Source organism: Rana temporaria, chromosome 4 (genome assembly GCF_905171775.1).
Source record: "Rana temporaria chromosome 4, aRanTem1.1, whole genome shotgun sequence".
In the NCBI taxonomy this organism is placed as follows: Eukaryota; Metazoa; Chordata; class Amphibia; order Anura; family Ranidae; genus Rana; species Rana temporaria.
Window position 1 is genome coordinate 119,474,501 of NC_053492.1, and position 24,095 is coordinate 119,498,595.

The following is a 24,095-nucleotide window of genomic DNA, read 5'->3' on the forward strand; positions in this document are numbered from 1 at the left end:
TCAACCTTCGAGTGCCCACTCCCAAGCTGTCTCCTCGCTTTGTTGGTCCCTTCCGAGTGCTTCGCAGGGTAAACCCGGTAGCCTATGCCCTTGCGCTTCCTCCTGGCATGCGGATCTCCAACGTGTTTCATGTCTCCCTGTTGAAGCCACTGGTGTGCAACCGCTTCACTTCCTCGGTCTCGTCCGGTCCAAGTGGGCAATCATGAGGAGTATGAGGTGAGCAATATCCTGGACTCACGCCTGGTCCGCGGTCGGGTGCAGTTTTTGGTCCACTGGCGTGGTTATGGTCCAGAGGAGCGTTCCTGGGTTCCCTCCGCAGATGTCCATGCTCCTGCCTTGCTCCGAGCCTTCCACGCACGCTTCCCTCAGAAACCGTTTTTTGCTCCGCGGAGGAGGGGCCCTTGAGGGGGAGGTACTGTCATGGTCTTACCTCCTTGCTGTCCTCCTTCGTTTGACATGTGCTGGCGGCCATCTTGGTTTCTGGGTTTCTTGTAGCCTCCCACCCTGCGGCTCCTCCTTCCCACTGGGAGGAGTTGGATGCCTGGCTCATATATATAGGAGGTCTGTGGTTTCAGTTCCTTGCTTGGTCCTCCTGTGTTCACATGCTTCTAAGACTGCTGCTGCTTCTGGTTCCGATCCTGGATTCGTCTGACTACCCTGCTGGTTCCTGATCCTGGCTTCGTCTGACTACCCTTCTGGTTCCTGACCTCTGGCTTCGCAAGACTCTGCTTCGGGTTCACCATCCGTTTGGACTTTTGCTTTAATGCTTGATATTCAATAAAGCCTTCTTATTTTCACTTATCTCTTGTTGTACGTCTGGTTCATGGTTCCGTAACAATCGGGTCCGAGGGTCCCAGAGCTTCGGACCGGGTCGCACGCCCGCGACCCACGGCTGGACAACAGCACGTACCTGTACGTGCCCAGCCGTGCCATTCTGCCGACGTAAATGTGCAGGAGGCGGTCCTTAAGTAGTTAATGGGCACAAATCGGTTGCGACAGCAGCTGGCTGTGGCAATATTGTTGGGATCTTTCAAGAGCATAGAGCAGCTCTGTAATGTCATTCAACAGCAGCTTTGGCCATTTTTCTCTTTTAAGGTCAATGCAAAATACAATTGGGCACACTAGAAGCAGATGTCTAACCTTCACATACAGAAAAGGTACTTTGCAAGTAAGCGAAGTAAAAACGTGTAATATAGTGTTCAACAGGAGCTCCCTTTTCCCCATCAAAATGGACCATGTTATTTTAAGGATTTTCTATTCTGAGAATTAACTGCTGAATTTTAGGGTTTCAAAGATGAAGGGTGTTTTCTTATTTTACATTTTATTAATGGCAGGACTGGATAGACATGTATTTTTTCAATTTGACTATGTAAAATTATGAAAATTCTTGCTAGATTTGCAACAAAAATCCTCACAGAAAATGAAATGCTGCACATAATGCAGACAACATTCTAGCACAAAAAGCTAAATGAATTATCACTTACTAGTCTGGGTGTTGGAGGTGTGATGAATGGAACTCTGCCCCATAATTTAATAACGTCACAGAGTGGCTGGAAGGTTTCATCACATACTCTCCGCAACAACAAAGTCACGGGAAAGTATCCAGCTTGATACCATTCGCCCATCTCTCGATTACTAAAGGGACCTATAAAATACAAAAATTAGGAAGAATGAAACAAGACATGAGCAGAAGGGCACAAAGTAAAAAAAATGGACTTAAGGCAATAAAGGCAAAACTCACCCTGAATCTCTCCCTGTGGATCTTTGTAGTACCACTTCTGCTGGTTATCTGGAGGTGGTCCTTTCACTCTGTGATCTGGCACTTTCCCTGTTAATCTGTCATCATCAAGCGCCCCGTCCTGCAGGTACGCCACCATTTTCTGTGCTTGCTACACCATACAAATTACTTATTAGTAATCCACAAATGTGTGTTTGGAGGTAAATAAGTACTGTTTAGCTCTACAACAGGAACCCCACATATCTCTTTATTTATAAAAAAAAATTGTAAGAATACCACGCTGTCCCCTTAAAGTGAAGCAGCTCGCACAGCAAATCAGACAATTTGCAACAAATGACATACTAATAAAAATGCAGCACTGAAAATTTAACGTGATAACAGATGACTGGTAGCATAAATAAATCAAATTAAACCCCCCCCAAAAAAAGAAAAAACACCACATGTATACACAGTATTGAAATGTGAAATAACGTTCAAATGAATTTTTTTTAAAACACAATAGTCCATTGATGAAAGGTTATTGTAAATACTGAAGATAACCAAAAATAAGTGACAGCATTCCAAATAATAAGTGAATGAACACAGTCTATTTGTGACTATTAGGGAAAGTTGATAGATCATACGGTGGTGGATCTTCCCTCAACTTTCCCTAATAGTCACAAATGGACTGTGTTTTTTTCACTTATTTGGAATGCTGTCACTTATTTTTGGTTATCGACAGCATTTACAATAACCTTTCATCAATGGACTATTGTATTTACATTTTTTTTTTTATTTGAACGTTATTTTTCACATTTTACTACGGTGCATACATGTGGTTTTTGTCATTTTTATTGGTTTAATTTGATTTATTTTGCTACCAGTCATCTGTTATTACGTTAATTTTGAGCGCTGCACTTTTATTTAGATCTCTGTATTTCACATAAAAAAAAAAAAAAAAAAAAAAGAAGGTCATGTAGGCTTCTGCTAGGTTAATTCAACACATGTTTATAACAATGCTTGTAGTGTTGTACCTGCTCCAGATGTTCTAGTCTAGCCTCTTCATCAGGTTCGGAAAGAAGACCCATTCCAGGTGCAGCATTTACTGAGGGATGGCTTGACCCTGAGGTGCGGTCTATCTTAAGAGTAGCAGGATTTGCGGAATGAACTGCTTTATGAGGATCTTTTACTTGTCGAACAGCAGTACTTTGGCTAAATGCAGGAGATATGGATTGAGGTATACAAGGAGCTGTTGATTCATAGGAGCCTCTGGAACCATGTGACGTGGAATCTACAGAAATATACTGATTTACTTATAAAAAAAAAAAAAAACGCACACAACTAGGAATCTACAATCAAATTCAAAAGACACAAAGCAAAACAAACCAGAGAATTAACTAAGCGACCTGCACCTTTATAATAGAGACAGAAGTAGCCTGCACCACTAAAGATATTGCTGTATAAGGCACATTAGTAGAATAGTGCAAGTGTTCAAGTTACAGCAGATTCAATAATGCATTTCCTTCAAAAGATCATACACCTTGACATCAAGTAGAGAAATCTAGACATTAAATTCTCTTGGGTGAGAGTGCCAACCGAGAAACAATACAAAAAGGCAATTATGTATTCTAACAATAATACTCTCGCGCAGATGGTCATGCTTATTTAAGAAAACTCCAAAAAAGATTTTATTGAGACTACAAAACTCATTTACTTTCTCCTCCACTGAGGTGTGCAGCTTTTCACCTTTGTGATGTCCAAAAGAGTTAAACTGACAGTGGGATAACAGAGCAAGTGAATGCTAACAGGCCCAAGAAAAAAAACAGAACAAGGAATGCCTTAATGAGTCGCCTGAAGAACCTTGCATCTGAAGTTGGTATCAGATGATGCCATAACCTCCACCTAGAACAACGTTGAGTGTGTCAACAGAAGACCAATTGTCAGCCTTGCAAATCTGGGAAACCTAAGTTTGTTGCCAAAAAATAAACAAGAAGCACTCATAGATCTAGCAAATGAGTCCTTGAAAAGAAAGGTGGCAACCCATTTCTTGTGAATATAAGCTTGGAAGATGGTCTGCCTAAGTCACAGAGAGACAGGTCAGAAGATAAAGCCAGATCACTCTTCTGGGGTTCATTCAGGATTACAAAAAGGGAATCCATCTTCCTAAAAGAAGCAGCAGCTGGCAGAAGGACTCAAACCACATCCAGACAATGATGTGAAATTTACTTATGGTGAACTGGAGCTGACACAGGAGAACTACGTCCTGGTTGAGGTGAAAGACAGAAACTTCCTTAGGCAAGATGGAAGTCCTAAGTCTCAACACAACCTTGTCCCTGTGCAAAACAAGAAATGGTGCTTTGCGAGAGATGGAAACCATTTTCAGGCACATTGCCTTGCACAGGTGACAGCTACAAAGAATAGAGAGGGGGGATGGGGTCAAATGGATTCAAACCAACCGTGGTTTCTGAAGTGGAAAGAAAATTGGGTTAAAATCCCATAGAGCCACAGGGGAATGAACAGGTGCAGCTATATGGAATACTCCTTGGACAAAAAGGTTCTAGGCCAATGGTCTCTGAAGCAAGAATTTTTTTTTTTTATAAAAGTTGCCCATTAATAGTGCAGAGAGCCAAACACTTGTCTAGACCGAACTGCAGGAATGGGAGGATACGCCCTACAAAAATAAAAATAAAGAAAAATCTTGCACAGACTCATACCAAATATACCTTTCACATCTGAGGAGACCTTGTGGGAAGTAGCCTTCAGCATCGTAGAAATCAGATTCCGAGATGCCCCTGTCAATACATGTGCTTCAGTCATACTGTTAAAGCTAGCGACTGTAAAGCAGGGTTGAAAAGGAAATAGTGGAACAAAAGATCTAAGAATCTGTTAGAGCCCACAAAGCATCTGTCAGGAGTTCTTCTAGGTCGGCATTAGGGTTGCACCGATACAGAGCATTTGCCAGAGTACTTGTACTCGAGCAAATGCTCCGATGCTTGATCCGATCCGCTTTATTGAAATCTATACAGGGGGATCAATACTGGACGCTTTGATTCAGAAAACCAGAGATCTCAATAGAGAGCTGATAATCTGTGTGGTGACAAAGTTAAAAAAGGTTAACCTGAAGAAGGATTAGACAGCAAAAATCCAGGTTGTAGCCCTGGATTAGCACCTCCTGCGCAAGAGTTTGGGAAGTAAGGGTTCACAAAGGTAACATATCCTACTACTATAGAACGTGTGGGCGCAGCTTAATGCAACGAGAAGTGTGTCAGAATTTGGCAGACTTTGAACCTTAGACCTTGCAGGTGCACTTGAGTCATATTTATAGGGGCGAACTGGGAGTCATGCATATGGAATGCAAAAATGAAAGGGAGGTTTCTTTACGTTTATAAAAAGCAGCTGGTAGATGGGGATTTTAACACAATTCTGGCTGCTAAAGCAGCTGGGACTGTGTTTATATTTGTAGAGCAGGCAATGGGCTTTTAGGTGGAAGTGATATGGATGGCTGTAAAGCCACCTAAACAATTCAACAGTGTGCTGCTGGTACTGTCCCATCCACCCACAGTTTATAGCTACAACCACTTGCTCCATGCATTCTATAAATCAAGAAATCAACTACAGCAGTGGAAACATTTCGGTCTGGAATCTAGGGTTTTAAAGGTGGCCAGTAACCTACGTATGTGAGGTAGTCCCTAATGCTTTGCCAACCAAAGAACATTTTCAGAGACAAGGCAAGCACAGAGTCAATGCAAATAGCTCTGGATCTGGAAAGCGCTCCTTGGCTTTTACCAAAGCAAAGTCTGGAAAGCACCCAGCGTCTAAAAGGTCACTTGCAGGCTATCCCCTGAAGGCAGCATTGGAGAGCTGCAGTTGAGTTCTAGCAGCAATGTAGCATCTTGATTGATGAAGAAAAGTCTTGAAAGGGGGGGAGGTAGTAGGCCAACAAAAACTAGGCTTCCACATTTAAGATGTTCTTCCTCCTAGGACACCATCAAAAAAATGGTTATGTTGGTAGCAGACACATACTATACTTTTGGTGTGCCATGCATACTACACGTGCACTCTTGCACCACAGATATACCTCCACCTCTCTTATAGCAAAGCTTTTTTACTGGGTTTTGTGCTTTCATTATAAATAGTTATTTATTCCTCATTATGGACTTCATGTTATTAAACTACTCAATAGTTTTATTACAATGAATAAAAGCGGGGAGCGTATTTTCAACATGAGAGTTAAGATTTACTTTGTATAGGCATGTACATTTGTTTCTAATCAGGTAATGTCATGCCGACATGTCAATGTCCTATATTTTCTTTTGCTCCTGTACACATGCATGTCTGCAACACTGGGATCAGGTTAAGTGGCCAGCTCAGGTAAAAACAGAGCACAGTGTTCTCGAAAAGGTAAGAGGGGGGAACCTCCAAATCGCACGTCAACTGACCAGTCCGTGGCTAGGTCAGCTGAGACCGTAAGGGACTTAAGTTTGGGCGGTCCTGGGCAGACTGTAGCACTGAAAAGTCCTGTTGCATTTAATCTGAGGTTTGTGTTGCTGTTTGGAGGAGGGGACAGTATTTAAATAATTCATTACACTGCACAGGTTATCTAGTAAACCAGTATTACAGCTTTAATGTACGTGCATTTTAAGGAAAATAATTCTCACCTTCTTTGTGGTTTGGTGGGGTTGGTGGTTTTGGAGGTGTTTGGATTCTGACTTCCTGCTTAGGGTTACTGGACACTGGGGGATCAGTATTTTTTTGGACAGATGGTTCATCACCAAGATTCGTCTTCATGACTGGAGACCGTATCCGTTGCGTGGATTCAGGAGTTGTGGCCACTAAGATAACACAGACAACAGAAATTTACACATTTAATATTAAATTCCTTTCTATATCATAAGTAAGAACATTCATAGCAACCAACTATATACTTTGCCTGTCTTCAAGGCTTTCCTTTCTGCACTCTTTTGCTTCTACTCTGGTTAGGCCTGAGTCAGCCTCACTGGCCTCCTCTGCGATGCTGCCGTCAGAGTTAGAATGCTCCTCCCCTGCCACAGAGGGACGGAAATCCAGCTCCTGCTCCTCAGGGATTGGCTCCTTCTGCACCTTCTAAAAAAAAAAAAAAAAAAAAATCTAATTGTAAGATTTAAAGGAAAAATAACTTACATAAAACATATATATCATCTTTTTTGTTTTTATTATTACTATCCAGCATAGCAGAAAGGCACCAAAGAAGCAGAAATATTGGGAGGTTCAATAGTTATTTGCATCATTAAATCATCTACAGGAGAAAGGACAACATGGTGAACATGGAAGGGAAAAAGCATAAAACGTATGGAGTAAATTGAAAACCAATGTGAATGAAAGCCTTACAGTATTTTGACCATGACACTACATCTTAATATCAACATCACATACAGGGATTTCCCTGAAGGAGTCTCAGCTCTGAAACGCGTTGGCATTGGCTCATGTAGCCCCTGCATGTGTATAGTATAGTAATGAGTAACCATGTACCCCATTTTTAAATGTAATGTTTGAATATTGACTTATACTGTACTTAACCACTTGCCCACCGGGTCATAGCCGAATGATGGCTACAACGCAGTCAGATAACTATGGGAGGGCGTACCAAAGCCTCCATAGAAAGCCATAGCAAGGTGGAAACAGGACTGTAAGCTAACCATTTTATTTAGTGGCAGGAGCTACTAGAGTTCAGAGAGCTTTAACAAAGCCTGTCCGAAGCCTTGTTTTGAAGCAAGCGTAAACTAGCTGTTAATGTGTGTTGAAGCCAAAACAAGGGTAAATGAGCCCTAAGAGGTAGTCTAGAAATTAGATGTGTAATTTATGTCCCTAGACCGCCTAATGGTGATCCCTGCAAGCTGGGCCTCTGTATGTGGCCAGGCTGTGTAAAAGTCTCACACGTGGTATTGCCATACTCGGGAGGAGTAGCAGAATGTATTTTGGAGGTATGCAAAGGTATGTGCCTGTGAGAAATATGACAATTTTGTGGGGGGAAAAAAACAATTTAATAAAAATAAATCTTTATTTTGCAAAGAATTGTGTAAAAAAATAAAATAAATAACTTAAAAAAAAACTTGCTATGCCTTTTACTGAATACATTGGACTGTCTACTTTCTAAAAAGGGGTCATTTGGGGGGTATTTGTACTGTTAGGGCATGGGTCTTCAAACTATGGCCCTCCAGTTGTTCAGGAACTACAATTCCCATCATGCCTAGTGATGTCTGTGAATGTCAGTGTGTTCCAATGCCTCATGGGATGTGTAGTTCTGCAACAGCTGGAGGGCCGTAGTTTGAGGATCCCTGTGTTAGGGTCTCAAGACATGATAGGACATAAGTACATCAGGTGTGATCAATTTTCAATGATTGGCACCATAGCTTGTAGACTAAACTTTCACAAAGGCCAAATAAATTTACACTGATTTGGGTTTTTACCAAAGATATGTAGCAGTATAAATTCTGGCCAAACTTTATGAAGAAAAACGACTAATTTGCAAAATGTTATAACAGAAAACAATTTTTTTCTTACAAAATGTTACATTTATAGCGCAAAAAAACACACAGGATGGTGATCAAATACCACCAAAAGAAAGCTCTATTTGTGTGGAAAAAAAGGACAAAAGTGTCATATGGGTACAGTGTTGCATGACTGAGTAATTGTCATTTAAAATGTGAGCACCGGAAGCTGAAAATTGGTCTGGTTAGGAAGGGGGTTTAAGTGCACAGTGGGCAAGTGGTTAAAGTCCCATATTCAATGAGGGAACCCCCTTTTTCTATATAATGTGGCCACAGTAATCTTCCTACCATTTTTTAAACATGATACTACACCTTGGAAGGTAGGAATGCCCCCGAGGAGTCAAAAGTGCCCGTCTCATCTTCAGCATCTTCCAGGCACCATTCTGGCAAGCTGTCCCTTTCATCTTCTGCACTTCCTGAGCCACTGCGCGTCCTTCGGTAACCGCGTTCATCATCTCGTTCTCGGAAGTCAAACTCAAACCGCCTACGCCGATCTGGATGTTCTCTCCAGCCAGGACCCCGAACTCCATCTTTGTAAAAAAAAAACAAGCAAAAATATAATACAACTGAATATAATTCATCAGAAGAATGCAATCTGGAGTTTGCAATAAGTGCAAAAATCCCTTAAAAATTACCGTTAGTGGAATGCTTAAAGTAAATTCGTACTGTGCCTATACGGAAAATAGCAAGCTTGCTTTCTTCAGAGGAGGCTATACCCCTCCTCCCCTATGCTCTCCCACTGCCAAATCTGAGCCAAAGACTCCAAAAAATAACCAATAGTTCTGTGTATGGAAGGGGCAGGACAGGATACTTTGCGTCTCCTCGTAATGGAGTACTGAGCAGCCAATTAACAGGCTGTCACTTGAGGATGATTAGCCACCCTGTGCAATTTTTGATTTCAGAGAACGTCAACTTTTATAGAAATTTCCGAATGCTATGACAGAGGATTGGGGCAACGAGTTTAAAGTGACACTAAACAATATCCTTTCTCCAAAAACAAACAACACACACACACACACACCCCAACTTAACTGCCCTGTAATCGATTGTTCATTACCTGCTTCCCGCCATGCCTATTGTAAAATGATGGTCAGGCGGGAGCTATTATCCTGGGAGGATGCCATTTGGTCATGCTCTGGCATGATCTGTCACCCGATGTGTCCACCGGACACAGTGGATTACAAAACAGTGTACTAGCCCACTGCCAGAACCATGTGATCATTGTGACCAATCACTTCAGATCACATGACAACTGTACACAATGAATGGCTCAGATTCATGCCATTCGTTGTGCACAATTGTGTAGATCTCAGATTGGTCACAGAGATTACAAGGTACAGACAGGGCCAATCACAATAGTAAACACGAAATAGTTTTCATTAAAGAAAAAAAAAATGGTTGCTTATAAAACAGTAACATTTATTGTGATAAGCAATCAGTGTGTAAAGAAAGAAAAAAAAACACCTCATCACCTCCCCAAAGTAGTAGTGTTACTATGGTAACACTATTACTCTGGTTACTGTAAATATATATGTCTCTACACTAGTTTAGCACACAGTAATTGTCAGAAGTACAGTAGTTTGTTTACAACAAATGTAAAAAAAACAACACATTCAAACATATAACATTTAAGATGGTCATACAGGTGGCAAATATTCAATTATATTTTTTTTTACAAAATCATGTTGCAATCACATAATTTCTGTCAACATTGCCGAGTCCCCTCCAGCTACTTATAATGGCCGAGCGGCTGCTTAGCTGTATCGGTTGCCATTTCAAGAAAGCCGACCGCCTGCTCTAAACAATAGTACTGCCGGCACCACCCCGATACAACCACTTGAAGCAATATCAGTAATATCGGTAAGTTTATTATCGATATTTAAAAAAAAAAAAAAAAAAAGTGAATATCGGCCAGCGATAATTAGTCGACCCCTAGTTTCTTCCCATTTTAATTCCATTTCCATGGCTTTTAAAGCGGGAGTTCACCCTAAAAAAAAATTAAGATTAGATTCATGCTCATTTTGTCTAGGGGAATCGGGTAGTTTTTTTTAAAAATGAAGCCGTACTTACCGTTTTAGAGAGCGATCTTCTACGCCGTTCTGGGTATGGTCTTCGGGACTGGGCGTTCCTTCTTGATTGGCAGTCTTCCGACAGTCGCATCTATCGCGTCACGAGTAGCCGAAAGAAGCCGAACGTCGGTGCGGCTCTATACGACGCCTGCGCACCGACGTTCGGATACTTTCGGAAAATCGTGACGCGATAGATGCGACCGTCGGAAGCCTATCGGAAGACTGTCAATCAAGAAGGAACGCCCAGTCCCGCAGCCCATACCCGGAAGTGGCGGAGAAGATGCATCTCTAAAACGGTAAGTACGGCTTCGATTTAAAAAAAAAACTACCCGATTCCCCTTGACAAAATGAGCATTAATCTAATCTTAAAAATTTTCATTTCCGGGTGAACCTCCACTTTAAGTGTACATTTTTTGTTTTAACATCATAATCAAATAAGTGGTTTGTCTAGTTTCTAGTAAAAACTTCCATTGGTATTTGCAATCCCAGTGGCTCAAAAGTGGTTAAGATACACTGAAAAGCTTTAGGCTTCATTCACACCTACGCAGTTTGGTTTTGTTTTACCCCGATTTGTTTTTTGTTTTTATGTTTTTGGAGGGGGGGGGGGGTTGTTGCTGGGCAGATTAAAAAAACACAGTACGTGTTTTTCTGCAGCGTTTATTTTTTTTAAAAAAAGCCCTTTTCCAAAGGCGCAGAGGAACAAAAATGCATTGAACCTATGTTAAAAATAATGTTCTTTGTTTTCACAAAAATGCATTGGTGTGAATGGAGCCTTATTCCATGAGAGCTTTTTATCTGCTAAAGGATTAAGGTTTTTTCTGCATTAAAGTGTTTGTAACCCTACAAAAAGAAGAAAAAGTGATACTGTTGCTTTAATCACTTGAGCTCTGGAAGGTTTTACCCCCTTCCTGCACATTTTGTTTGCAATACGGCACTGCATTACTTTGACAATTGCACAGTCGGGCGATGCTGTACCCAAATAAATTTGATGTCCTTTTTTTTCCCCCTCACAAATAGAGCTCTTTTTTGCTTTTTTTGATCACCTTGTGCTGTATAATTTGGCCCCTTGAATCCCCTGAAAATACCTGGCTGATCCTGCCCGATTCTGTCCTCCCCCTGTAAACTTACCACGACTTATGGGTGCTGACCCCCCAACACTGGTTAGTTTACTTATCTCCGTCATTCTGTCTCGCCTCTGTCCTCCTCCCCCCTCCCACCGTCAGCTCTGATTGCTGCTATAATGTCTGAGTCTACAATCCCCTATGTTACATTAAATGTCACCAGTGTAGGATTTTTAAAAATAAGCCGCTGTATACCATTTTTATAGCGCAGCTCAGCGTTCACATGACCGACCGCGCCTCTCCGCCTTGCTGACATCAGTAGGGGATTCTCAGCTCCTCCCGCTGTAGCGATCAGATCAAGAGAGGGGAAAGGCGGCTAGTCACATGAGCGCTGCTAAAAAAAGGTATATAGCAGGTTATTTTTAAAAAACACATACTCTGGTGGCACATCATTTAATGCGACAGAGGATTGTAAAGGGGATTGTAATCAGCATCCCCTCCAAATACTTAGGCTAGGTTCACATCACGATTTTTACATCCAATAATCGGACCGTTAAATCGGATGGAATCGTATATGACAAAATCGTATGTAATCGGATAAAAACGCACAGTCATCCAATTTATTACGATTTAGATTGACCACAATATAAAAAAACTCGGACACGATTTTAATACGAAAATCGGACACGATTTTAATACGATTTCAAATCAGGACCAAAAATCGTGGTCAAACACGATTTTTGATGCGATTTTAAATCGTATCAAATCTGATGCGGATCAAATCGGATGCACTTGGGGACCTACATTAATGAATGGAAGTGAATGGATACGTTTTGCCATACAGATTTGTACGATTTCAAACCAAGAATCGTGAGAACAAGTAGGATGATAAAATCGTGGTGTGAATGCACCCTTAGAGACAGATCTTGATCCAGTGCTGTCTCAGCGAGCAGAGAATCTCTGTTATCTCCCTCCTCAAAGGACAGAGGCAGCAGGGGCAATTGTGCGTCGGGAAGTTGGGTTAGATAGGACAAATGATTTTGAAGTTGGGGGTGGGTGGTGGTGACATGAGGTCCACAAGATGCTGACCAGGTGTAGAATGCAATTTAGGTATCAAAACCAAATGGTACATAGATAGGTGGTGTGAAAAGTGTGAGGTCTTAGTTTGTGGCACCTTTGGACAGTCTGTGGGGGGGGGGGGGGGGGTTAGATTTGATTTAATAGCAAATGTAAATATTAAAAATTGATGCCAAACTCCAGCCAATTCTGTATAAGCAGTTACAGGAAACCTTTTTTTTCCTTTTGGGATAAAGGTTTTACATGAATAAAAACGAATCCTTGTAAACAGCCCTGTCAGTAATACATGGTTTGTCTCATCTTTGTAACTGATGCATTCTGCTGGAGACCTTGTTCTTTTAAAAAACAGACTTACTGGCTGGATCACCAGGTGAAAATAGAAAAAAAGCCTAAATAAAATGTAATCATTAAACTCAGGAAATGGAAAAATACAATATAACCACTTCCATACCAGGCACTTACGCACCTTCCTGCCCAAGCCAAATTTCAGCTTTCAGCACTGTCGCAATTTGAACAATTGCGCGGTCATGCTACACTGTACCCAAATGAAATTTTTATCATTTTGTTCCCACAAATAGAGCTTTCTTTTGGTGGTATTTGATCACCTCTGCGATTTAAATTTTTTTGCGCAACAACTAAAAAACGACCGAAATTTTTGAAAAAAAATTGTTTATTTTTTCTGTTAGTTTCTTTTGTAAAGAAGTACGTTTTCTTCTTCAATTATGGGCACTGATGGGCACTCTAAGGCAGCACTGATGGGCACTCTAAGGCAGCACTAAGAGGTGGCACTGATGGACACTGAGGGGTGGCACTGATGGCATTGCTGGGCATCATTACAGTCAGTGTCCATGTTGCCAGTCAGTGCCCATTTGTGGGCACTAATTGTGTTTATTTTTTTTGCTCCATTTGGCAACTGGGGGGCACTCCCTGGTGGTCCAGTGTTGGCATCCGGGGGGGGGGGGCTGCGCTGATATACAATCAGCACGAACCCCCCCTGTCAGGAGAGCCGCCGATGGGCTCTCCTCTAGACGCTCGTGATCAGCCGTGATTGGACACGGCTGATCACGTAATGAAGAGCCTCCACCGGAGGCTCTTTACCAAAATCGGAGATGCAGGGTGTCAGACTGACACGCATGAAATCCTGCAGGACGTCAATAGACGTCCAGTCAGGATTTCACAACCACTTCCCGGACGTGAATTGTATATTGACCTGGCGGGAAATGGTTAATATATGTTTGCTTTTGGCTTTCATACAATTTAATGTATAGTCCCCCAAAAAAAAAAAAAAACATTGTATGTTATATCCGTCGTCTGATTAGAGGCGACATGGCAATATTACTACTGCCTACACTGTGGAGAAAGGAGCAACAGGGACACCTTTGAACAGCAGCATTGTCAGTCTGGGGGGGGGGGGGGGGGGGTAATGTTGGATGTACTAGCAGATTTTGATACACTAAACAAATTGAAGCCAAACTCTAGCTAACACTTTATAAGCAGTTACAGCTATGGGGGCACCGAATGGAAATTTTGGTGCCAAAAACCGAAACTGACAGTTTTTTTTAAATATTGATATTTTTTAGATGTAAATTGTATTATATATATAATGAAAATAAATGTATTTAAAATCACTACACTATCTTCTAGTCTTCTCTCCTCCTTGATTGTCCCTGGACACGGGTTGGAGTTTTCTCCCCCTCCCCTCTTCCAGTGATTTGCTGCAGGACTGAGAGATCGCCGGGAACAAAGATGCAGCCTCACCAGTGCCCGGATCAGAGCAGCAATCTCCCGCTGTGTCACAGATTTTGATTTGAATTGCCTGGGCCGCAGTAACAATGTCCCACCTCCTGCGATCACGTCACACTGATCCAATGATGAATCAGTGTACAGTCCAGCACAGGAGGCGGGACATTGTTACTATGGCCCGGACAAATCAGCTCTCTGATAAAGATTTCCCATCACTTTCAGTTCCATAGCCAAAGCAGGAAGTATGCAGAAACCACCAGTTTTGGTCACCAAAACTGTCCCCATTAGAAGACTAATTCTGTTGATAAGCCAACATTTGGGATTTTTTTTTACTTTCATTCTTAGTGAGAGGGCACAGTGGGTACACTTCCCTATTGGGAACTCAGATGGCAATAAAAACCGGGGTGTTCAAACAATTCTCCACTCTATCCAAAACTAAAAATAAACACACTGGAGGCAGTTTTCAGGCATTTTAGTGCTAGAAATAGTGCCTGTAAAAGCAGCTGAAAACTGCCTCCCACGCCGCCCGAGTGTAAAAGCCTGCATGCTTTCACACGGGGGTGGAGCTATTGCGGAACATTAGAAAAAGTCTTGCAAGCAGCATCTTTGGCGCGGTTTGAGAGTGCTGTATACACCGCTCCCAAAACGCCCCTGACCATTGCAATTTATGGGCAGCGCTTCGGAAGCGTGGCAATACGGGGATCTTAACCCCCTTCTTTAGGGTTAAAAGCACCATGCTAGCGGCCGCAAAGCACTGCTTAAACAGTAGTAAAGTGCCGCTAAAACGAGCGGCTCTTTGCCACTGCCAACTATGTCACCACTACCATTCCCCATGCTATTTATAAGCATACCGGCTGATGAAACAGTTACAGATAGTATAGAGTTCCCGATCCATATGCTTCTTTACAAAAAGTACATGTCGCACACAGTATAGGTGGTCTTTGCATAGGTCCACTACTCCTGTCCTATCACCTCTGGTAGACCCCACAGCTGAATGTTAAGCTGGCTACAGTTTCCTCCCATCTGCTACCCAGGGGTATAGCTGCTAGAGACTGGTGAGCAGCTAATGTCTTCTGTAATTTTGTTAGGTGGGCTTCATGGTCTTAGGAGGTGTGGGCAAAGCATGCAAATTTTGGATACACCTGCATCTGTTGACAGGTCTGCTCCATTTCTCCTCTGAGTGCTTGTTCCAGTCTGGCTGGCCAAGTATCACAATCAGCTTTTGGGGGCAATGAGAGAGGATGAGATCACACAGGTCTTTTTCGGCCATGTTGAGCAAGGCCGCAGAGAAGGTGGAGGAGACCGATTCAATGGGTGAAACTGGAGCACATGGTTCAAGAGATGGGACTGGGAAGTCAGGCCCTTTTCTGGGCCAAGTATCAAGTTTAATGTATGCAGCGCTATGTTGGAGGCACTACCTAGAGTTGCAGCTGGAGCTGGTTTAGTGAAACATTGCTAGACATCCTAAGTTTTGGAAAGTAGTTTGAATTTTGGCACATCATTTGGGATAATTGGAATGCAACTTTGAATTTTCTACACCATAAAGCTTGTAAGTTGTTTTTGTTTAGGTTTTGCTAGAGTTCCGGGTCCTGATCTCGCCCGCCTCTGCAATGCTCCGATTCTGCAGATGGAAGAAAACCCTATTTTTCCTTCAGTCTGTGGATTGGATGAACACGGACATACGGTTCATCCGATCCCTCCATAGGGGTAAGCGGAGAAAAGACAGGGCAGTCCCTGCACAGTGTGCGGGGACTGCCCTGTCATCCGCCGGCTCAGCGGGGATCAACGGAGCGATCTAGCACTTGGTTGCTACGGGAACAAAAAAATAAATACATTTTTTACTCCTAAATAATTTAGTGAAAGCTAAAGACCAGGTTAAGATATGTCTAAATACAAGAGGCTTTACTCCTATTTGAATCTTTGCATAGTACTTCCAGATTTGTGCAATCCATTGTGAAACTTGGCCACTGTGCAGTAGTTTTCCGTAAGGCCCCTTTCACACTTGTGCGACTTCAAAGTCGTGCGATTAACCGCAAATTTGCCGCGATTTTGACAAGATAGTCATACGACTGTGGATCCGACTTTGCCCCACAAGTTGAAGTACGACTATAATGAGCAGGGACACAACTTTGATCCCCCAATAATAAGGGGGAACTCCACGCCACGGGAGAAGAGCGGAGAAGACGAAAGAAGACCCCCAAAGTCAGAAGAAGAACCCTGGAGAGCGGAGAAGTCGGAAGAAGACCCCCAGAGCTGACAAAAATTATTTTAAAAACCTGTGTTTATTTTGTTGACACTTTTCCTCCAGGTGAATGAGTATGGGGTACATCGTACCCCTACCCATTCACCTAGGGTGGGGGGGGCCGGGATCTGTGGGCCCCCTTATTAAAGAGGCTCCCAGATTCCGATAAGCCCCCCCGCCTGCAAACCCTGACAACCAACGGCCAGGGTCGGGAAGGGGCCCTTGTCCTCATCAACATGGGGCAAGGTGCTTTGGGGTGGGGGGTGCAGGGCCCATTCTGCCCCAAAGCACCCACCCCACCATGTTGAGGGCATGCGGCCTGGTACGGCTCGGGGGGCACTCGCTCGTCCCCACCCCCTTTCCTGACCAGCCGGGTGCTCGGATAAGGGTCTGGGTAAGGTGCTTTGGGGTGGGGGGTGCAGGGCCCCCTCTGCCCCAAAGCACCCACCCCACCATGTTGAGGGCATGCGGCCTGGTACGGCTCGGGGGGGGGGGGCACATGCTCGTCCCCACCCCCTTTTCTGACCGGCCGGGTGCTCGGATAAGGGTCTGGTATGGATTTGGGGGGGGCCCGTTTTTCGGCATGGGGGTTCCCCTTAGAATCCATACCAGACCGAAGGGCCCGATATGCTCATAAAGGGGGAACCCATGCCGAGTTTTTTTTTCCCCCAAAAAAATTGGCGGGGAGTTCCCCTTCATGCAAGTCGTGTAAAAGTTGCATGCCAAAGTCAGATCTGTTAATACAGAATCCAACTTTGATACGACTTCAGAAAAAAAGTAATGCAGGAACTACTTTGAAGTCGGCATGACAAAGTTGTGCCAGTATGAATGGTAGTCATTGAAAATCATAAAGCATGACTTGTCATACGATTTTGCCGTCCAAAATCGTAGTACAAGTCATATAATTGTGAAAGGGGACCAAGACAGACTAGTCGCCTTTACTCACCTTGTGCATCACTAAATGCATCTGCCCCCACCTGTAATATCCTACAAGAAACCTGTGGTGGGAGGACCTGATGGGCCCCAATGCTGCTCTCTGCACAGGCTATGTGCAGTACAGTGATTTTGTCACCATTACTTTTGAAAGGCAAAAGCTGGATTTGAAAAGGCATTTGGTGCACAGAGTGGATTTATATCCTTTACAGGTACTAAAGGAGTACATTTAAATACAAATATTTGTGGCTGGAGTTCAGCTTAAATATTCTCAAAAAAAAAGAAAATAAAATGCAGGTTTTTATGTTACTGTAATAATACCCATTTGTCTATGGAAACAAAGACAGCATTTTAGTCCTCTGTAATTGGATCCAATGTGATCCAAGTATTTCCAAAAACAAAAAATATGTAGCTTTTTATACTGTATCAATGCCCACTTATTTTAATATCTGAAAACACATGACACCATGGCATTAAACCCATTGAAAATCACTTATAATCTGTAAGCCACACTTACATGCTTTTGTTTTTACTGTAAAATAGTTCTCTTTAATTCAAGGGAAAAGTGAATTCAGAAAGTCGAGTTAAAATGCTACCTACAGTGGGGATCGAAAGTTTGGGCACCCCAGGTAAAAATTTGTATTAATGTGCATAACGAACCCAAGGAAAGATGGAAAAATCTCCAAAAGGCATCAAATTACAGATTAGACATTCTTATAATATGTAAAAAAAAGTTTGATTTTATTTCCATCATTTACACTTTCAAAATTACAGAAAACAAAAATACGGCGTCTGCAAAAGTTTGGGCACCCTGCAGAGTTAATATCTTGTACTGCCCCCTTTGGCAAGTATCACAGCTTGTAAACAAGGTATCTTTGCCCATTCTTCCTTACAAAAGTCTTTCAGTTCTTTGAGATTTCTGGGCTGTCTTTCACACACTGCTCTTTTAAAGGTCTATCAATAGATTTTCAATTATGTTGAGGTCAGGAGATTGTGAAGGCCATGGCAAAACCTTCAGTTTATGCCTCGATGTAATCCCCCGTGGATTTTGAGGTGCGTTTAGGATCATTATCCATTTGTAGAAGCCATCCTCTCTTTAACTTCAGCTTTTTCACAGATGGCATCAATCTACCATCCAAAATTTGCTGAAATGTTATTGAATCCATTTTTCCTTCTACTCGTGAAATGTTTTCTGTGCCACTGGCTGCAATACAACCCCAAAGCATGATTGATCCAACCCCATGCTTAACAGTTGGACAGAGGTTCTTTTCATTCAATTCTGTGCCCTTTCTTCTCCAAACGTACCTTTGCTCATTCCGGCCAAAAAGTTCTATTTTAACCTCATCGGTCCACAGGACTTGTTTCCAAAATGCATCAGGCTTGTCTATATGTTAATTTGCAAAGTTCAAGCGCTGATTTTTGTGGTGAGGACGTAGAAGAGGTTTTCTTCTGATGACTCTTCCATGAAGACCATATTTGTACAAGTATCTCTTTATAGTGGAATAGTGTACCACAACTCCAGTGTCTGCCAGATCTTTCTGGAGGGATCGTGCAGTCAAACGTGGGTTTTGAATTGCTTTTCTCACAATCCTGCGAGCTGTTCTGTCTGATATTTTTCTTGGTCTTCCAGATCTTACTTTAACTTCCACTGTTCCTGATGACTGCCATTTCTTAATTACATTCCGAACAGAGGATATTGACATCTGAAAACGCTTTGCTATCTTCTTATAGCCTTCTCCAGCTTTGTGAGCGTCAACTATTTTCAGTTTTCTAGACAACTGCTTAGAAGAACCCATGGTGCTGATTGTTGGGGCAAGGTCAGATGAGTCTGGACATTTAAAACCTTTGAGATAATCATCGTCTGGGAAGACCATGTGATGTCTGAGAACAATCCATGACACTGGCAGGTCTCAGCTTTTCAAAGGGGGCAGTGCATGCTATAAATTCTGCAGGGTGCCCAAACTTTTGCAGATGCCATTTTTTTGTTTTCTGTCATTTTAAAAGTGTAAATGATGGAAATAAAATCCAAGGGCCAGATTCTGGTACAGCCGCGTAAAAAATTGTGCGGGCATAGCGTATCTGATTTACGTTACGTCTCCGCAACTTACACGGGAAAGTGCTGTATTCTCAAAGCACTTGCTCCGTAAGTTGCGGCGGCGTAGCGTAAAACGGGCGGCGTAAGCCCGCCCAATTCAAATTTGGATCAGGGGGGCGTGGTTTGTGTAAAACTACTGTGACCCGACGTGATTGACGTTTTTGCAGAACGGCTCAAGCGCCGTCCGTGGAATTTCCCAGTGTGCATTGCTCCAAAGTACGCCGCAAGGACGTCATTGGTTTCGACGTGAACATAAATGACGTCCAGCCCCATTCACGGACGACTTACGCAAATGACGTACCTTTTTCAAATTTCAACGCGGGAACGACGGCCATACTTAACATTGGTACGCCGCAACTTATGCCTCATATAGCAGGGGCAACTATACGCCCGGGAAAAGCCCAACGTAAACGTCGTAACTTTACTGCGTCGGCCGCTCGTACGTTCGGGAATTCGCGCATCTAGCTAATTTGCATACTCGACGTGGAATTCGACGGAAGCGCCACCTAGCGGTCAGAAAAAATATGCAGTTACGATCTGACGGTGTAAGAGACTTACGCCTGTCGGATCTAATGGATAGATATCTATGCGTAACTGATTATATGAATCAGGTGCATAGATACGACGGGTCGGATTAGGACTTCCGACGGCGTACATGGCGCTGCGCCGTCGTAAGTCCTTTCTGGATCTGGGCCTAACTTTTTTTTAACATATTATAAGAATGTCTAATCTGTAATTTGATGCTTTTTGGAGATTTTTCCATCTTTCCTTGGTTTCGTTATGCACAGTAATACAAATTTTTACCTGGGGTGCCCAAACTTTCGATCCCCACTGTATACAAGGTTTAAAAGCCTGGCAAATTTACAGAATAGATTCTACAGAGGACAATGACTCCAACAAAAAGAACACAGAGCCTTAACCAGACCTTGTGAAATCAATTCAAGCATACCCACAGGGGAATCTAAACAGGCCCCCAGAAAAAAAAAACACCCAACACTTAGAGTCGGTTCACACTGGGGCGGCACGACTTTGGGGGGCGACTCGGCAAGGCATCCTGAAGACGTCTTCAGAGGCGACTTGCAAAATGACTTACGTCGCTCCTATTAGAACGGTTCTATTGAATAGAATGGGACACGACTTGTCAGGCGGCCGAGTCGCCTGCCGAGTTGCCCCAGTATGAACCGGCTCTTAGGACTCAGACAAGCAAGATTACATAAGAATGAGGCAACCAATCTCGTAAAGATGATATCTGAAGTATGAGAATCACAATGTTGTAACCCAAAAGATAGCAAAGTGCCCCTGAAACTGGTAGAGAACTTAAATCGGAACTTTGCTCGCTTTATAAGCAAAACTATCCACACTGACAACCTGAAGTGTCACTAGGATGTGCCCCAGAATCTCTGCAAGATCTGCCTAACCTTCAGCACAGAAAATGGTTCTAAATATCTCCAGACTCATCCTCGTCCAGCGAAGCATCCATGGTTGTCTAGCAAGGAGAAGGAGCATTTGACACCGTGCTAAGCACATCCACCTGATAAGGGACATCACCTAAGAAGGGATATGGAGAAACTTCAAGAGGTTGGTTCAGCCACAGGAGGAGGATAACCTACCTCCAGATTATCAAGACACACAAAGGCCTCTGGGACATTGGGCATAGATAGAGCCCAACAGGAGGCACCTTTCAGCAGAATTCCAGTGCGTTCTGACTGCAGACAATCTAGGGGAGCCAGAGCTCCCCAATGATGATTTAAGGAAATGAGAAAAAACACAAAATGCACAAACCTCGTCAGTTACTTTGGAGTCCACTGGTAGAGGAGAGCCAAAAAAATAAATAAAATGCATGGTCTCTAAAGGACAGCACGGTCAAGAGTAGAACTCTCAGCATTGTCCAGTGCCAATAACTCTGTTACAGGAAGGTACTCCCAAACCTTCCTAGAGGTCCATTGGAGGTTAATGGAGATCGATGATGATCTGTACCATCAGCATTATAACCACATAGACAGAGTGCTCTATGCATTTGTGCAGGCTGCAGTCCCATGCAAGACCCAAGAATAGATGTTTGCAAGCCATTACAACTAAAAGCACAAGGCTCCACACATTTGCTCCAGTAGCTCCATTATGAAACTGGAGCCTGCCCATGTGGTGCAGGAATCCCTCTTCAAGGAATCAACTTATTCTAACATGACTAAAGCTAATGCCATAAAAATAATGCGCCAACCCGGTCAACTCAAACTGGGAGTAAAGGAGAGACTTTAGCTGTTGTAATCCCCTTCCAGTATGTTTCCAGTTCGTGTAAAAGGAATGAGTGAAATAGCAAGAGTTTTGGAAACTATGGGAATTATAAAGACCCATGGCCTATAACAGCAGGCCGATTCTCCAGATGCAGGATAATATGAACCGGATCAATAAGGTTTGAAACGATCTGCAAATCCAAGTCAACAGTAAGAAACTGCAGTCCCTCCACAAACTCTTGGGAATCTCAACTTAAGCCAGATATGGCGACAGTTCCCAAGGTTATGCTACCATCACCACTCTTACTGTAGGTTGCGAACTCCATATACACTGTCAGATTTTGTGAGCAGATCCTTGAAGATATTAAGCAGGTAGCAGGGAAAGTCCTTGAGTTAGACCCTGGGGCTTTGCTGGTAAATATAGCTGACAGCCCCCCGTGAGAAGTAGGGTTGCACCAATACCGATGCTAGTATTGTTGCTGATACCGGGCATTTGCACAAGTACTTGTACTGTGATCACTGACTGTCCATTCACAACTGAGCAGAGTCAACTATGTTTACGATGCTTCAGTTTATGGACAGGGGCCTTTATCTCCTGACCATTCATCTTCAGTGCAGCCGAGGCTACAGAGATGGGACTGGGGGGAATCTGTGTCCTCAGTCCCTTTGCCTGTCTCAAGGGGAGATCTATTTAGACCCCTATCTCACCAAAATATTATTCTGTGGGGTACTTAAGAGTAGATAGCTGAAATGGAGTGTCCGAGAAGAAAAATGCAGAAACCCAGGTGCAGAGCATCCTGTAGCCAAGCCTGTGTAGAAAAGGGCAGGAGGAAGCACCTGGGTAAAGGAGCTCTAGGGTGGCATAGTGCTTAAAAGGGATTGTTAAAAAAAAAAAAAAAATCAATATTTTCCACCTTAAGAGAGAACCAAAGGAGTTTATTTTTCAAATTCATACTTGACTAGGTGAATGCAGCATCGATCCGATCCTGCATCTGTCCCCCAGCACCTCTACACTGAGAACCGAACGATCGAACACCATCGATCACTCTGTTTATAGAGCTCTGCAAGCAGAGAGCTGTAGACTGTCAGTCACAGATCTCTGCCATTTCAGGCCCTCAGCGGATCGTTGAGGCCAAGATGGGTGTCAGTCCAGGCACCCGACATATCCAGACTGTGTCGCGATTACGTGGTGCCAGGACTGAAATCGGTGATGTCAGCAGAGAGTGGTCTTTAGCCTGCTTTTTGCTGACACAGGAGTGAAAAATGAACTGCATTCCTGTGAAGAAGTCAGCCAAACGAGCTTTGGCTGTAATCCTCCTTTAATGCATATGCATTAAGGTGAAAAACCTCCTTTGCAGCAGCAGACCCCAGCTTTTTCTTACCCAAGCCCATCAGTTCCAGTGCAGTGCACGAACCCAGCCGCTCCTGCCTCTGGTTCTCTTCTCATTGGACAGATTGATAGAAGCAGGAGCAATAGGCTCCCGCTGCTGTCAATCAAATCCACATGACACAGAAGCGGCCAGAGTCCCGCTGTCTGTGTCAATGTGTCAACTCGGGAGACTCATTATGGCCAATCATTACATATCACACATGCAATATAGTCTTTTATATAGATCACTGGTTATATACAGGGTTCTCCTATCATTTCCAATTTATTGATTACACATTAATTTGTTTGGTTATATTCTATGGGATCATCTTTACAACTTCAAACTTCAATATTTGCAGACATTAATTTTAGGCAAAAAATGTTTTTCCTTTACAACTCCTTTAAGAATTTTCTAAAGAAGAGGCCCTTGTATATGCCACTGGGGAACTCGGAAGAGCAGAGCTAAACATTTTGTCACAAACAAAAGGGTAAAGCATGTCCCATGTCAGGATAGTGACAATCAGCATGGCAGATTTGAGCATGTTAGGTAACCTGTTTCACCAGAAATTTGGATCATATAGTTGACAGACGATGGAACAGATAAAAAGAGAACAGTGGCTTTACTAGAAGAGTATATGTACTAGTGTGCCAATTCCCCCACATTTTCACTGACTGAGCATGAAAAAAAAAAAAAAAAAAAAAAAAAAAAAACACACATGTAAAAACGGGAATAAAAATATAGCTTTTGGAGTTCAGTTCCGCTGTAAACGAAAAAAATGTATCCATCAAGGAAGGAGATGCAGGCTTGATAAATGCTTATTTTTATGAAGGGTCATTGCTGTTTCCTAATGCTCAACCATGTGCGTGACCCCTGGCTAAATATGCATTCCCAATATCACACACTTCACCACAAATCACTTGCACACAAGACAGAAGCCACATACCTTTTACTACACAAGCAAGACATTGTCCTTAATCACTGTCTTTTGTACCCTGACACCATGCGCATGACCAACTGACCATCATGCATT

At 43.0% G+C, this 24,095-nt stretch overlaps 1 protein-coding gene across 2 annotated transcripts in view; it reads right to left on the reverse strand.

The window, feature by feature from the left end:
- Positions 1 to 24,095, reverse strand: part of GIGYF2 (GRB10 interacting GYF protein 2) — a 183,988-nt gene that overhangs the window by 72,205 nt on the left and 87,688 nt on the right. For both annotated transcript variants that reach the window (XM_040348946.1, XM_040348947.1), the window contains 6 exons: positions 8,557 to 8,774; positions 6,643 to 6,820; positions 6,376 to 6,549; positions 2,752 to 3,008; positions 1,742 to 1,889; positions 1,485 to 1,645 (listed from right to left, as the gene is read on the reverse strand). In XM_040348946.1, the coding sequence (XP_040204880.1) occupies positions 1,485 to 1,645; positions 1,742 to 1,889; positions 2,752 to 3,008; positions 6,376 to 6,549; positions 6,643 to 6,820; positions 8,557 to 8,774 (1,136 nt within the window). The remainder of the gene's footprint in view (positions 1 to 1,484; positions 1,646 to 1,741; positions 1,890 to 2,751; positions 3,009 to 6,375; positions 6,550 to 6,642; positions 6,821 to 8,556; positions 8,775 to 24,095) is intronic.